Raw genomic sequence first — 17496 nt, forward strand, 5'->3', positions numbered from 1 at the left:
TGCTGGAAAAGATCTGCATCATTATATAGAGATAAGGACTGAGGACCGGACTCTGGTTTCCAGCTCTAGAGACCAACACATTGTCTGCTGTGCCGAAATACCAAAACCCCTTTAGACCTGTTTTTATTTGTTTAATTTCTTTTTCACTTTTCAGCTCAAACACAGCTTGATTACACAATTTGAAGCCACCTTGGCAAATGCAGAGAGGATACTGATTCTAAATACTAGAGTTTGATTTCCTTAGCAAGTAATAGCTGGAGCATGTCTGTTTGTATCTAGCTCACAAAGTGACATGCAGGGCAATTTTAAAGATAGCAGGAAGGTAAAATCATAGCACACTTACATGTAGCACACTTGCTGTAGTTGGAGACCTACTGTTTTTTGCATGTGGTCTGGCACAGCTGTTTAGTATCTAAGCTTCATCTGTTTTTGTGGTAGCAAGCCAATTTCTTATGGGTGTAACTGTAACATACAATATCTCTGCCACAGCACTTATTGGCATACTGTATGAGTGAGCGTGTGAAGAAAGAAAGAACACAGACTGAAGCAGTTCTGTCCTGAAGTTGGAGCTCAGCTGTTCACACTGTCGCTGGCCTTCAAAGCTCTCCATTCTGAGATCATCAGCATTTCTGAACTGGATGATAATCCACGCAAACTAAACCAAGACTGTGATCCATACTTGTAAATCTCTGTATTAAACAGTCCTGCATTGTTATTAAATCTAATTATGAGAGAGAGGCAGACAGAAGGCTTCTCGTTTTCCCCCACAAGCTCTTGTGACAATTTTATTCATGAACAAAACAGCAATACTAACAGTAGTGACACAGAGACTGATGAATCGAGTTGCCACCATCTATGCATTTTCCACAAAGTTAAATGTGAGATCTACAAAGTAAAAGTAGAACACATTAGCATTTACTGTGCTATAGCTGTGTGTACTTTCACATAAGCAATTTTGCATCTGCTGAGTGTAGACACTGAGTTTAGCTCTTGTAATACCACAGACTGGGAGCGCTGCTTCGGTTCAGGCTTGACATAAATAGTGAAAGTTACTGGCCTGAGCAGGTAGTTTTTTGGTCGTCAGTCTGATCAAGTCATCAGTATATTGTATCATAACTGTTTGCTCTTGAACAATTCAACAAAGTTTCCAATGTCAAGAGCAAGTGTGGGAAAATATTAACTATGACTTTTGCTGATTTCTTTTTTTTTAACCCAGATTTATAGGAAGCCCTTGTTATAATAGAGCAGTTTGGGTTTGCAATGAAGTCCAGATGATGGCCATGCTTTAAGGTTGCTTAAGTATAATCTGGTTCTGGGTTGAGATTACACTGGCTATAAAATGTTACAAAAAAGAAAAGTGGGCAGTGGAGAATTGGAGAGCTGGAGAGTGGAGGCTTGTATTATGACCCACAGATGGGCTGTCAATGTGAAGTCTAAAATACAGTGATAAAGCTTTTATTTTTGAGCAAGAAATTATTGCCTTATTGAGGTTAGGTTGTATTTATTTGTTGTGTATGTAGAATTTAGTTTATTTATTAAATAATTTATTTATTTAAATCATTCAACCAGAATAGAGTTCTAAAAATATTTCTGAACTCCTTAGTTTGTTGGATTTTGGAAATTTGGCATCCACATTATTAAATCTATAAATGGCTTCTCTGGGACAGGTTATTTTATTTTGTTCCAGAGTGAAGTTTCTACACTTTCCTTCTAAAAAGCCAAACCATTAATATAACTGAGCACACATATAGGCGTGCTGATGCTAAAGCTGCTCCATAACATAGTCAATATTGCAACCCTGTTGTACAATATTAAAATAGTTTCCTGATTTCAATGTACCTGTTGACTTTGGTATCAAAATCAATGTATTTATTCCAAACTTTTAATTTTTTTTTTTTTTTTTACATTTTGGTTTCTTAGGAAAATCTGTCAGGTTTTAGATGGTAATTGATAACACATCTTTGCCACTGTGGCAGGCTGGCGAGTAGATAGAGGCCCAGAGACAGTCTGTAGTTCACAATAATAAAACTATAACTATTCAAAAATAACTATTTTATTATAAATAAACACAAAATAAACATGCACAAGGGCAAAATAAAGGGATTTAAACACAAATAAAGCAATACAAAAACAAAACTTGCAAAAATAAGGTTTCCAGGCTGGGCAATGCCTTCACTGGATTCACAAATACAAAAACCCACAAACACCAACCTGCTTCCTCAGCTCCCTCTTCCCAAATGAGAAGCAGAGACCTCCTTTTATGTCAGGTGGCTGGGCGCTGAATGATTGTTAATTAACCTAATCAACTAATCAACCCCAGCCACCTAAACATAATAAACCCAGGCAGGTAGGGGAAATTAACCCCATCCCTGCCAATTTAAAAAGGGCAGAGCTTTGCTCTGCCACAGCCACATTGATTGAAGTGACTTTACAATGCCTGGACACTTTATTAGGACCTGTTTCTTTGGTTGGGACACAGAGGATCAGGAGGATGAATATATGGTTTAAGTTCAGTCCAAATATGTTCAATTGGATTGGGATTATGGGTGTCATGAAAGATGCCTGAATTGAAAGAATTTCAAAGGGATGAGGTATGTGTTTTTATTTGAAAATAAAGACCTTTCAAGGAAGATCTTCTTACAGGTTACTTATTATATTGTATTCTTTTTATGGAGCAAAATCTGGAGCCGACAGACAAGTGGGTATTTTTAAAAGGCAAACGATTCATACAACCTGAAGAGAACAAGAAAAGAATAGTCAGGTATTAAGAGATACATTTTTTAAATGGTCTTGTCTGTCTGCAGTGTTTTGATTAGCCTTTGGTTTCAACTCTGACCAATAGAAATTGCCACACATTTTCTTGTAATAAACTCAAGTTTGGAAAAGGCCTTTATATACCATTGGATGACTGTTAACACAAATGAACTGTAAGTCACTTCTCTTCCCTTCATTAACCTTGTATATTGAAGCAATCCATTGCTAGGTGTTAACAAACCAATTATATAAGTTGTGGTTATGGATGAATTGCTGTTACCACAACAACATCATTCATGTGGGCTTTAGGAACATTTAAAGAGTGTGTGTGAGTATTTATAGTGATGTCATAGCCCAAAGAGTAAAGAAATCCAATATTTCCAGCTGGGCCAAGGCATGTAGATTTATATAACGGTATCATTAATTAAGTGAGAGGGAGTGAAGGCAGTTTAGGCAAAAATGTTGTTTTAAAGAGCCGACATCATCCAGGGCACACTAAAAGAAAATGAGGAACTAGGCAGGGACTTGGCGCAGGTTGTGTGTGGTTGATCACGCATGCTGTCATTCCGTGCAGTGTGAGAAATGCTGTGACAAACTTGGTTTCATGGGTGTACAGCACCATATCAGCTTAGGCCATAGACTAAGGCATTAGAACATCTCTACAGCCTACATTATTTTGGCTGGGGCTATGGCGTTTCCGGTGCTGTGGTCTACGTTGGTACTACTGAGCATCTTGCTATGGCAGGCTAACTTGTAAAGTTAAGAAATCTGGGGCCTAGGTATCTGGGGCCTGTTTCGCAAAACTTTTCTAAAGTTAGAAGCTGGAAGGCTGCTAAATCAAGACAGAGAACAAGTAACAAACTAAACTAAACAAAACTAAGTTTGTGTAGTGACGAGTTTTAAAACAAATCTAGCAAATACAAATCATACTGAAATGTCTGATTTGAAACAATGTAAATATGGTAAGTAACATGTACTGGCATGTACTGTACATAAAAGTCCCAAAAAAGGGTTCCAATGCCTGAGTGGTCAAGTTTAGTGGTTTATTAGGATTGTGTTGCATTGCACACACATTTGACAGGTGAACAATTACTGTATAATGGAGGGAGCATGTTAGGATAAGTTAGCTCCCTTCTAGGTATGCAGGAATATTGTTATCATTGTTTTCTCCAGATAGGATTCTCTCAGGGCTGGATTAAAGGACATGGGGGCCATACCCTAAACCATATTTTTGGGGCCCTATGCATCGTGATTGGTGTTATTGGCATAATGGTTAATACAGCCTGCGTTGGGCACAGAGAGTGTAAGTGGAGTGGGTTGAGTGAATTGTATATGGAGCGGGGGAGCGGAGCGGGGTAGTTGCTGGAGCAGAGCTGACATTTCCAGCCCGCTCTTTCATAGCACTGAGAAGAACTGAGCACGGTTTTATTTTTCTTAAATACATGTTCGGCCATGGAATTTGCACAACAAATTCAAACGAAGAAGGTGACAAATACAAATGCAGTCACTGTACAGTGTTTTCCATCATGCCTGTGCACTGTAACCATTCATTTTCCAGTTTGAAACCAAAATTAGGCACTTTGTCATCAGTGTGGCCATCTGTCTGCAGTTATTACATAGCCTATATTGTTCTTATACAAACAAACCCAGTATAAAGTTAATTGGATACGAATCATATGCTAAGTTTGAAATATGTGAGTGCACTGAACACAACATTGTAGGAACCTATTAAAAACCTGTTAATTTTTTTCAGTGCCAATCAATAATTATGTGAAAACGTCTTCAAATTTAATTCGATAACTTATCTGAACACTTTGTGTTGGCTTTTTTCTTTGCTGATCATAGCTGGGCATGAGGTTTGTTAAACTGTGTATTGCCTTGTACCATATGAAAGAAATCACATGCCAGTGATAATAACTAAATCTCACTTGTTAATGATCATTTTAATTTACATTCAAACATCACTATGGATCACAGACATAAAACAAAGCTTCAGTCCCAGGCAGTAAAGTACAAAAACTTTATATATAAATTCCTTCTACAGACCAGTAATAGTAGCATTGCATTCAATAGAAAAAACAAACAAACAATGTAGTTTAACAGAAAAAGGGAATAACTTTTCTTCCTTTACTTCTTGTGGTTTTTTTTTTGTAGAGAGAGAAACAAACCCTATGGACTTAAACCGTTCTTGCCGGCTGCAGACATCCACATTTGAATTTCCTTCAGCCACCCACATTGTACATGTTTACTTTTACCTGCCTTTTTTCCTAAAATTCCAACAAACCAATGAAAAAAGAAAAATTCTAAAATGTAGAGGCATGCTGTGCACATTTAAGACAGGGCAGGTTTTTAAATTGGCCCTAACACTGAAATACATTTATTAGAACAAAATTAACCAAATGCAAGCTTCTGTGCTCCTCTGTTCCTGTGTGCGTGAGCCTGTCCGCCTGCATGCAGTTTTTGTAAAATGTGCCAAACAAACGGCGACCTCGCAGGGGTCCAGTTCTGAGTATAGGTTAATCCAGCCCTGGATTCTCTGATGTTCTTTGGATCAGTGTTTTCAACATGTTTGCATCCAGGGTCTGGCTCAGTGTATTCCTAAAACTGTCACACCACTTGTAAGACAAGGACTGCTGCAATGTAAACACTATTGGATTTTATTTTATTTTATTTTATTTGTTTTGGTATTATCCTTTGCTGGGGAACCACACATTTTTGCATATATCTGGAGAACCGCTTTTCCTTTTTTTCATGAAATTTGTTATTAACATTATTTTGCATAAGTTATTGAGAATATCAGATTCTGGGCATATGTGGGGGTGTCTGTCCATCTGTCCGTGCACCCGTCCATCTGTATGTCACACTAAAATAAATAATGTAGAGCGTTACAATTCTTCAAGCTCTTTAACTCAACCCGAGTGTGAATTGAGCTTGAGGCTCACTGGCAGCACTGCTGAAGAAGGAAGGGCCCGTCTTCAGAGCGCAGTGCACCCATAAAGACCTCCCTGATGTCGCAAGTGTCTACCGAAAGCCATAACAGTAATACAGTATTGCGAAATGTCACATTTTCCCATTTTTGTCAGTTTTTCGTTAAGTAAATGGAAAACGACAAAGTGGCATGAAATGCAATATGTTAATGGAACATTATTCAGTAGCTTTTATTTGACTTTATGAAGCAAGATTAGTTCATTCTCTCAGGTGTCGCAAAACGTATGCACATGGCAAGTGACCCAAATGCTCTGAGTAATTGTGTGCTGCATTTACCTTGAAATAAAACAGAATCAAGGACCTAGGAAATTGAAAACAGAGTCATACTTGAGGAATGGAGTAGCCAGATGCAATCACAAGACAGAGCAGCCTAAACATACTCAATGCAGCGTTTATTATTGCCTGTGTGGCAGCCGAGGCTTTTAACAATGAGGAAGTGTGTGTGACATGCGGTTTGGTATTTAAGACACAAGCGGTATGTGTAACATTTAAGGAAGGCAAACTCAAATCGTAAACTTATTACGGGTTCTCATAATTTTTCAAATTAGCTGACAGTGTGTGGTTGCTTTGTAGTGGCAGTATATGGGCAATCATGCAATAATATTTGTCATCCGTGACTAAACATGGTACAAAGACCCGATCAATATTCTAATTATTTAACATCAATTCTCTTCTCAGCTCTGCAAAGTGTCTCACCCTAATTTGAACCAGATGAGGTATATCATGTCATACTTGGAGGCAAACCAATCAAACAGGACAAAAGTGGGTGGGTACCCTTTTCCTTTTGTGTTTAAAGAAACTCTAGGAAAATATTTCTAAGGGGACATTCTAGTAAAATGCACAAAGGGTTTGGAACAGATGTTCCGTGCACTGAGGGACCCACTAAGCTCTGGTTATAGTGCAGCAATTATTATTAAGGTTTGTTTCCATATATTCAATGTGCTTATGTATTGCTTGCACTGTGAAAGAACATGTTCCAGAAATGCATTTTAATTAGAGGTGTTCTGAACTTTTTATGGCTAGCTGGAACAGATGAAATATCCACTCTTGTGAGAGATCAGCCAGCAAGCAAAGTCATGGTATGAAATCTTTTTGAACAGGTACAGAGAACATTCGAGCTTGGATCATAACAGTTAAGGCTCTTGGGCAGGGTTGGCACTCACCCCAAGTCAGAAGCAGCTTCAAGCTCTGTTGAGAAGCCAAAAGATTCCTTGAGTACCAACAGCCCTATAAACCCTTCTGTCATCATTGCCAAAGCAGTATATACAGAATATTAGGATTCCAGTCAGAACTATGACCCCTATTGGCTTGGGCTTACTTATGTCATGTTAAAGGTTAAGGTAACGTCAACCACATTGCAACGTTATGTCAGGTTAAAGGTTAAGGTCACGTCAGCCACATTGCAACGTTATTTCAGGTTAAATGTTAAGGTCACGTCAACCACATTGCAACGTTATGTCTGGTTAAAGGTTAAGTTTACCTTTGCTTGTTGTGGTGTTTTCTGGTTTGCCTGCTTTTACAACATTGTTATTTCTCTGTCTATTGGTATACAATGAATAAAATACAACAAACTTACAGAAACAGCAAAAATACTGCAACTGCACATAAATAGCTGCCTCATATTGATGTTTTGCACAGACATGACATAGTTGATAAGGTATTTTAGCTTGGGATCCTGACATACACCTCCACCAAGTATTGAGATAGAGAAAAAAAGGCAGAGCAAATGAGCGGATGTTTTACCCCACTCACTGTGGTATTGTGATATACCTGAATAGATCACTAACGTTTTACCCCACTCACTGCAGTATCATGGTATACCTGACTAGATCACTGATGTTTTACCCCACTCACTGTGGTATCGTGGTAGCCCTTACTTGTCTTTGAACTTGCCTTACGCTAGGGGAATCCTCAGTGCTGGGACTGATCAGACACTTCCAGAAGACATTTTATAGATTGTAGGTGGTGGCAGTAAGAGGTCACGTTGTGACATGACCTGAATGGAATGAGCAAAGCTGTTCAGCTCAAAGCCAGGTAAAGGCTGATCTAGAGAAAAATGGTAATAACGTAATATGAGGACAACATAACCCAGAACCACTCAGATTAATTGCATGATAAAGTAGCAAGGGGCATGTAAAACATACAAATACAAAATTAAATGTCATATTAATTAAATCTTTGGTGGCGGGAAAAACATAATTACTGTCAGTGCTTACATCTCAATAAAGTTATGGATATTTCAATAAGGCTGATGTTTTGTACATGTTTTTAAAGAGATGATGACTAAATGGAAAAAAAATAGGCTAGTTTGAATTAGGGTTTTTAAAAAAAAGATTTCCCAAAGGAAACCCCAACTGAAATGAAACATCTAACTTCCTTTGATTTTTATAGCTGGGTGTTAAGGAGACACAGGGAGGTATGGGCCTGCCAAGGGCTGCACAGTGAGTCTGGGAGTCAGTCAGTAGCTGAGTTGAGGTTGGGTTCAACCCAGAACCTCCTTAGTTTTATTATATGCCCATCTAAAACCTCAAATGGCCTCTTGGCCTAAAGAGGTAGCACATGATTGTGTCATAACATGTTCCAGGTCCTATAAAAAGAATTGCAGGAAAAGAACCTGCTTGACAATCTGTTTCGAAATCCCCAGCATCATATTTTCAAATACAGTTTTGGCACCAGGTTTCAAGACGTGTAGATAATGCCCAACAGTTCAGTTTCACACAACAAATCAACTTCTCCGAGTCTGTTTATATCATTCTGTAGGCTTCTGCACTATGAAATATCAATGGCGTGTCAATGGCCCTTTTTAGTTTTTATAGAATATCTAGTGTAAGAAATCCCTAGCATTACATCTGGTAGATATGTTTACAGTAACATTTCTGTGTATACCGGACATACTGTAACCGGACAAATATGCAGCCTTGGTTACATTCCTTGCAAAAACATCATGGAACACTATACAGAAAACTATAATGAACAACTCCCAACTAATTAGTTCAGGTAAATAACAAACTGCCAGAGTAATGTTGACCTGCATTATCGTGTGTAAACAAACTAAATCAAATTAAAATGAATGCAACTTACCTTTGTGTCATGCATGTAAAGATGTGCTTTACAGATGAGCAGCACGATGTGCTTTACAGATGAGCAGATCAAAGAACTGCACAGCAGAGTCAACTCCAGCTTTAGTGTGTCTGCACTGAAGAAAAACTCAATTATATAAAATTTAGTGTTAGTTTTTAGTGTATACAGAACAGGAAGAGAACCTGCATGAACTGCTCCCAGAGTTTGCATACTCACTGGGCTTTTTGCATCCTCTGTATCAGACTAAACATATAAGATTGATGGGTGAGTTGAGTTAATCGCTGCTACAGATGACATGTAATGTATCATTTATTTTTCAATAAAAATTAATGTTATACACAATTAGACTTAAAATCAAATGAGTTTCACTCTCTTACAGTTAGTTAGTTACTGGTGATGCAAAAATTCCTTGTTGTTATGAAGCATGCTGAACTCACACTTTAAAAATAAGTTTGTAATGAAAAACAACAATAGAGCAAGAATGGGAAACAAAATAACATAACAGGAATGAATTAGAGTTACTTACTTTCATACAACCTATTCCACCTACATTTAACCCCAGCATGACGCTCACAGCAGGCAGAAGCAGGCGAGCTGTTTTTCCATCTGTCACTCAGTGATATCCTTGATATTTAAACTGGGAAGTTAATAATTTATACCAAATTATTTCACAGTTTTTTTATTTTTTATTTTTAATTAAAAACAAACAAAATTTATTTTGTCACAAATATATATAACAGTGTATATATATATATATATATATATATATATATATATATATATATATTATATATATATATATAGATATACATGGGTAATTCTGTAGACATTCACATGTAGGTCGTTTAACGCACAGTCAAATTGCGTTCCGAACATCTCCAAAGGCTTGACATTTTCAGTTTCGTGTCACTTTGAAAGTCTATAAAACAGTAACTGCAGCGGGCAGATAGTTTTCACCCTGTTTGTATGTGTGTGTGGGGTGCGTGCGTGCGTGCGTGCGTGTGTGCGTGCGTGCGTGTGTGTGTGTGTGTGTGTGTATATATATATATATATATATATATATATATATATACACATACACTGCATTTCTAAGCCTCTCTAAAACAGTTTAAATAGTCATAAACTTAAAACTTGGCTCAAATAGGCTTTAAAAACACATTTCATAAATCTTACCTGTTTTGCACTTCCGTTTGCTACATTACTCTCAAATGTGGAAATAGGCCTACATGTTACAGCAAATATGTGTTTTCTGTTCAAAACATGATTTCTTGTACTACTTAAAGTTAAAGGATGTTCTCAGTTGCTATGCCTTATTTCCAGTCCACCTGCTACACTTCCTGGGTCATTTCACATCAGCAGTTTTCTGGATCAAAGCATGTTACTGGCTGAAAGCATATCATTGCTTTTTTCTTTTTTTTTTTATTCCTGCCATTGTAGTTTCTTCGCAATAAACAAAGTGGTGGCAAATGACACATTTTCATAAAGTAATAACATTACTGAGGTTTACTGATGCTTTTTTTTTTTTTTTTGCTAGCTGTGCACGCAAGTGATAACTGTCAAATTTAACCTAAAATTTAATCTTCAAAAAATAAATGTGGAAAAGGGGGCATTGTACATAGAAAAAACACCATTTTGGTTTTCGTTTATTACTCTCCTCATAACAGAAAATAGCACCACAAAAAAACAAAATGCTGATCACTATACGTAACATTTACAAGTTTGACGAGTGTTTGGAAAGTGTGAAGCATTTTCAAGTACAGTAAATGCATCTGTATCCCCCGATTCTGAGTCACTTGCCAAATCTGTATTATGGCAAAACCAAAAACGCTTGTTAGGGGACACAAATTCCCTGTAGATAGCGGTGACCTTTCAATCTTTCGTATCAGCAATTTCAGCTTTTGTAATGAAGGACAGCTGATGCTCAATTGGCCAAAAGGAAGGCACTTTCGGGCCGGATTGGGACCGCGGGCCTCCATTTGAAGAACACTAGTGCAACACAATTGAAATTTCCGATGGTCTGTGATGTAATAGGAGCAGGTTCCATAAATTCTGCTCAGAGGGGTTTGATCCCTTATGGAAAAAACATATATTTTTAATATATGGTAGAAAAGTATGATCCTTATATTTTTCATCTATAGGCATCGGCCCCTTTATATACTGGTACATGTATTTAAAATATATTTTAGTCTGTAATCCATATATTTAAATATATGGTGAACCATATATTTTCAACATATAAAATAAATATATGGATTACAGACTGAAATATATTTTATTAAAAAAAAATTATATAAAAAAGGGGCCAATTCTCATATATGAAAAGTAAAAGGATCATACTTTTCTACCATACGTTAAAAATATATGTTTGTTCCATAAGGGATATGAGTATAAGATGTTTTTATCCTTCAATCCCTGGTTTTTCAGTTATGCATGGTGTCACAGATACCTGCAGTAGTACTTTTGTTTCACAATGTTGATGGCTAGAGGAGTTCCTTGCGCTAGTAGGAACATGCTGACCTACTAAGTTGTAAATCCCCTATTATATATTCTGCCAGTCTTCTGACAAATGATGTCATTATTTCATATAGAAACCGACATAATGTGAAAAGAACACATCTGTCAAACAACCATTTATCATTCCCACTGTTAGCTGACAGATTTTTTTTTCTAAACTCCAAATGTGTCAATAGGTTCATGCTGGAAAGAATGATGTGAAGTGATGTAAGCTATAAAGAGAAATTAGGAATCTAATTGTAGAAAGCTCAGACAATCAGCCCCCTTACCCTCCCAACAGGCTAAGAGGTTTGAGAGTGCTAGTAATTGCGTTTCTCCAGCCTTCTCTCACCTCCACACCACAGCTGCTGAATTCCTGGTGTAAGTCCTGGTGTGGCTCTCTTAACATCTTTCTTTATTCCATCTTTATTGCATCTTGGTCAACTGCAGCTAATTAGTGCAATAGATGAGACTCTGGTGTTTCAGTCATCACTCTGAATTCGAAGTTAAAGCACCCTTGTAGCCTCAAAAGGGCTCTAAAACATGTCCTCACTCAGCAGGTACACCAGAGTGTAACCATTAACCAGTCCCCCAGCAACACTCTGCCCCTAGTGGATGTAAGAAATACAGCAGTAAGAAACAGCACATAGATATGAATGTGTTATTTCTTACATGCACTAGGGCTGTTGCAGGGGGACAGCTTATTGATTATGCTAGTGTAATGGACAGTGTTGTGTGTTACATTGTCGCTGCAGATCCTCTCCCTGTCGCTGTTTTGCATTGTGGTTAAGACTCTCGCTAGTGTATGGGGTCATAAGTTTGTGCTAAGCCTCCACCCTGTTACAATAGGGTGCACTATATTGTATATTCAATATATACTGATAACCCATCAGCACCAGCCTTCTCCAATAAAAATAGAGATGCTAAGAGCGCAATGCAATAGCTCAAATCCATTGAAAAATCCAGTGAAAAATACTGCATTTGAAAAACGGTACCCCCAAACCACCCAGAGTAACTCTAACTATGATAAAAGAGGAAGCTGCCTGTTAATCTCCATCAAAACGTTAGGTTAGTGATGCATACTCTTTAATCAATACAATGCTACAATTACAAAGGACTCCAGGCTGTTTCCATTCCATCCTTAGGGACTCTCACATAGAAGCTAACACTCAGTTAAGTAGCACTTACTTTGTTGTTTCATTGCTAGTACTCACAAGTGAAGTCAACCTCCCTGTACGTACTGCAGGTAATTCACGTCAACTGGAGCTTTTGTTCAAAGCCATTAAAGAGAATCATATTTTTCAATAAGTATAAACTAATCCCCAGATTGTCACATTAAGTGCTGATGAATAACACCTCATTGCATATGTCAAATGTATCTATACCAAGTGAAGCGGCATGTATGCATTTTATTCATTTTATGCTCTTAGTCATATTCGCTTTTAATTCTGCCAACTATAATGTATTGATCTGTTTATCTATCTAGATGTTTGTTTCAAAGTGACGCCCATTGCCTTTCTCTACATCGCAAGACTGTGTGCTTCATAATAGACACTGTGAAGACTGGCATTACTTGTCAAACAATGAAAGTCTGTTTTTGGGGTATAGAGTGGTCCTTCATTTTAAGGAAAAAACATACGTTTTGATAGGTGAGAAACCGACTTTCTAGCTCTGTTTGACCCGGTACGTGGGGAAACAGCTGATGTGGATTGGTATTTCCCAATCATAAGAATATAAGAAAAGTTTGGGCATGAGAAAAGGCCATTTAGCCCATCAAGGCTCGTCCTCCCCTTAGTATAGGCTTGCCGCAGTTTAGGGACAAGGCGAGGCTCATTACAATAATGCTATTGGTTCACTAAGATATATAGTCCAGTCTATTCCACTACTTCTCCTCTACCACCCCACCACCTCCTTTGCAACTGTATCTCCCTTCTGGGGGTCGTGGTCCTCCATCACTCGGCTTTGATGACCTCTGTCCAACGTTGCAGGTCACACCTCAAACCAGGAAGGCTCTGGTGCCTCCCTAGTGGCGCATTCAGTAAAGGCTCGAATCTAGGCACAGCCGATCGTGACCGGGAGTTCCTAGGGGGCGGAGCACAATTGGAACATCGCTGCCCAGGTAGGGAGGGCTTAGGTCGGGAGGGGAATCCATGGCTAACCATGCATCAGTGACCCCTGTGGCCGATAGGGAGCCTATGTTTCTGCAGTGGAGCCACCCGATACACAAAATAATTGGGCATACTAAATTGAGGAGAAAACCAGGGTAAAAAATTGGCAACAACTAAATTTATAAAAAAAAAAAAAAAAAACTAAAAAAAAAAGGACGGCTCCTATCGGTCCTTAAGGCCGAACAGTCAGTCATCCCACATTACGCTTTACACCTTACAATGTTGAGCTTCGATCTTTGAACTGAGGTTGGGGGGAAGGGACTAATTTAAAAGTACAGAATCTAGTACCCATGTTCCCAGTGTTCTAGATCCAACTATTTCGCCTGATAGGCTTGTCGTTGCATTTATAACTCTGTGTAAAAAAATGCTTCCTACCTTCTGTGCTAAACTTATCTTTACTCATCTTCCAGTATATGCCCTCTTGTTCATCTCTCTCTCTCTGCTAAATTTGAAGTAGTGTCTTGGGTTAACTCTATCACTATCAGTCATCTAGTCATCAATAAAAACAAATTGCTGAAGGGTTGGAATCAGTTCTGAATCATGCATCTTATTTGCATTGCTACAGTGTGATTATATGGATCATTAGGTCTCACAGAACTCAATAGAAGGGGTAGGCGTAGAGTGAAAACAACAACCCACACGACTCCTCCTGACTGCCAATGAAAATTAACTCATAGCTAAATCTCGGTGCAATACATCTTATGACATGTCATAAATGTTAAAGCTTTTTCGGTGTCCCTGTCAAATAAATATATAAATAAATAATAAATAAATGAATAAATATCTTCACCCAGATCCACATCTCCAGATCAGTTCTGCTCAAAGGCACTGGTGGAAACCCTGTCTGACCATGGCTTCCAGCATGTGTGTATGCTAACAATGGAGTCATGTCAACAATCACTGCAGGTATTTATTTTTGTGGAATTTCATATTTGTGAATGATATAATTTTAGTCATGGCTCCCTCTTGCCTCATAAAGCAAATCCACTAGCATAACATAGTATGCAAATATAATGTTCTCTCAGCTATAGCTATAACTATTATAAAATGCACAAAATTGTATCAAACAAATATTTGCTTTCTTGCTGCCTCACAGGCAAAGATACTGTTCATAATTTAAATGACAGCTCTTCTGTTTTATGCCGCTACATTACTACTGTTCAATGCAGAGCAACTTTCAATTGCACAGAGATGTCAGGCCTTTATTGCTTAATTAAAGTTTCTCGAGAAATCCACCTTTATTTTCAAGCTCTAATGAGTACTGTCCTTGTACCAGCATCTGTTTCAAAAAGCTTGCCATCAAAAAGCCAATATCATGCAATGCCTTGTAATATCATTAAAGCAAGATCTGATGATGTAAGTTTCAGGTTTGACAAAATTTTAGAACACCAGCTGTGAGATTTTTGTATTGAATGTTGTGCAGCTCAGTTAAATCTGAAATGATATCAAGACTAAAGCAGGTTTACTTAGATTTGTATTGGCACTGTATTGTTTGGTGAGCGATCTCTGTGCAGCTACGCATATAAATTCTGAAGCAAACTCTGGATTCAACATTTTTGTATATTGTTAACAAAGATGCCCTTGAGATGTTTCAATAACATTATTTTTTTCTGATATTACATCAGCAGTTTACAAGATTCTCACTGCTTTGTTAATTTTGTCTGGAAACTTTAAAAGACCTTGTAAAATAAAGTTAGAGCACTTTAAAGAACTACCTCAAGTGGAAACTTCTTATGCAAATGTGGTCAGAGTTGGTGAAATCTGTCAATCATTAGAGGCAGCTGCTGTGCTGAGCCCTCCCCTCCCTGTGTGCTTTGGCAGGAGCGGTATGCACAGGAGCAAGGAGTGGAGAGCCCTGCTTTGAAGTGTGCCTGCTGATGTGATATTATTCTTGGCCATGGAGACAGTGGAAAATACATTGTAACAAGTTCTCATCACAGCTGAAGTGCAGCGTTGTTCTGAAGGGTGTGTATGGGCGGTTTTAGCATGACAGTGGTGTATCTTCCACTCTACTTTGTGTTAAAAGGTGTATGGGGTGGAGGTATTTGACCCACCTAGGAATCTGTTTATAATCCACAAATCTACTCAATACACAATCACTATATCCCCTACAGTCTTGGATATTTAAAAAATATATATCGGCTAAATGAAATCGTTATTTTAAACAATTTATAACACTATACACAATAGTCATTTTATACATCATTTTACATCTACATCTGTGGCCTTGAGGCACGAAGGGAATGAGTTGTGATAAATCTAATTTCATAATAAAGACCATCCATAACTTCAGAATACTGCAAGAGTACAAAACTAAGTCAAGTAGACAAATGTTTTGGCTAGTGCCTTCTCAAGTGAATCAATCAAGAACTGTGATGGTATTCTTATATCAGTTTGGAAGGAGTCGCCTCTCCCCATGAGACTGTGTTACAAGCACCAATCACTATGAATCTTATACTAATGTTCAGTGATCAACAGTGTCATATGCAGGCTTATGAAAATTGACTGTAATGTTTTACTATTTATGATGGTTTTACCAGCCTTTCCAATGGTTAACCATGCTCTACCCCAATTACCTGTAATTTGTCATGCTTGTCTGTGCTAACATTACTTCACTTTGCTCTCCTACACTTTCTCTATGGTAAACTACATAGAACTTTTATAAGGGCACCATCTCAAACTTAATGTTCCAGCAACCTACACATGTCTTAAAACTACAGTGTTTCCCCTGAATACTAGCTGTACCTAGAGGATACATTGCATGCATACAAACTCAACGTCCTACTCAAGATGACTGTGTTTACATTCTCTTCAGCATCTTCTTTACATCTGGGTGATACTCTGTCACTTGTTGCTGAACAAAGACCTTCTCATGTCTATCCCTGAGAGACGTGCAAAGTTTTGATTTGACAATCTTCATCGATGAAAATGCACTCGCACAGACATAAGTTGATCGAAAGCTGGTCAGTACTTATGCTGTAATTCTATCAGCTCTTCTTGGAAGTTAACTTTTGTTACCCGCAAAAACTTTCTGCTGCATTTGAAACGGCTTTGACATCAGCATAAAATTGGTTTGCGACAAGTGAAAATACTGGTAGCAGTGGTTTCATGTCTATAACTCAGTAACATACTACACATGTGGTTGTGCCAAAAACAAGGCTGCGTCATGCAACGTTGTCATCTGTAATTGCACAGTTGGGAAATGTGCGAAAAAAATCCCAGTTTTGCTTTGAATAAAGAAACATTGCTCAGTAAGGTTGGTAGGGTTTTGCCCTTTCATTGTAGCTTGTGGTTAAGTGTATTCATGTTATGGGTGATATCGGTAAGAAATGCCACTTGCAGCATTAATGTTTCATCATTCAGTTATGACAACAGATCCAAAAAATCTCTGATGGCAGGGAGCAGATCCATGAAACAAGCCAACACCTTACCACGACTAAGAAATCTTACTTCTGCATGTAGCACCAAATCACTGTCACGAGTTACTAATATACTTATTAATTAAAAGTTTTAACTGCCTGTGCTTGAGTGAATGTGTAACGATAAAGTTGTCTACTTTAACTACAACCTCCATTGTGGCTTTCAGAGATCCTTTCCTGAACTTGCAACACAGGTCTTCAGATATAGTTTCCACAGTTTTGCAACTGTTGAGTCTAACACTTGTAACTTGGAGATCTGTTTAATAATGTCATCCTTATTTTTACAATCTACAGTGACTTTTACTTATTGCTAGTTGTCACTCAATTTTAAATAAGGGTGTTGGGACTACTGCAGATCATTACAGCACAACACAGTTCCAATAGCTGCAAATTTTATCACAATGGGCAACCTTTAATTATCTAAGTGATCGCAGAGTAACATAAAACAAAGTGTCATTAATTACACTGTTGCTAATTAAGACACATTTATTTCCATTTAAAATACAGGGAATACCCCCCTCCCACCCAAAAATGAATCAACACAAAACAGAAATATATACAGTGGTTTGCAGAAGTATGCACACCCTGCAAAG

At 37.9% G+C, this 17496-nt stretch overlaps 1 protein-coding gene across 1 annotated transcript in view; it reads right to left on the reverse strand.

Moving 5' to 3' along the window:
* LOC121295896 (keratin-associated protein 5-5-like) overlaps window positions 1–6988 on the reverse strand; it is a 31323-nt gene extending 24335 nt beyond the window's left edge. The window contains exon 1 of the mRNA XM_041221019.1: window positions 6906–6988. Coding sequence (XP_041076953.1) covers window positions 6906–6988 — 83 coding nt within the window. The remainder of the gene's footprint in view (window positions 1–6905) is intronic.
* Between the last annotated feature and the right edge of the window lie 10508 nt (window positions 6989–17496).

Source organism: Polyodon spathula, chromosome 20 (genome assembly GCF_017654505.1).
Source record: "Polyodon spathula isolate WHYD16114869_AA chromosome 20, ASM1765450v1, whole genome shotgun sequence".
NCBI classification, from domain to species: Eukaryota; Metazoa; Chordata; class Actinopteri; order Acipenseriformes; family Polyodontidae; genus Polyodon; species Polyodon spathula.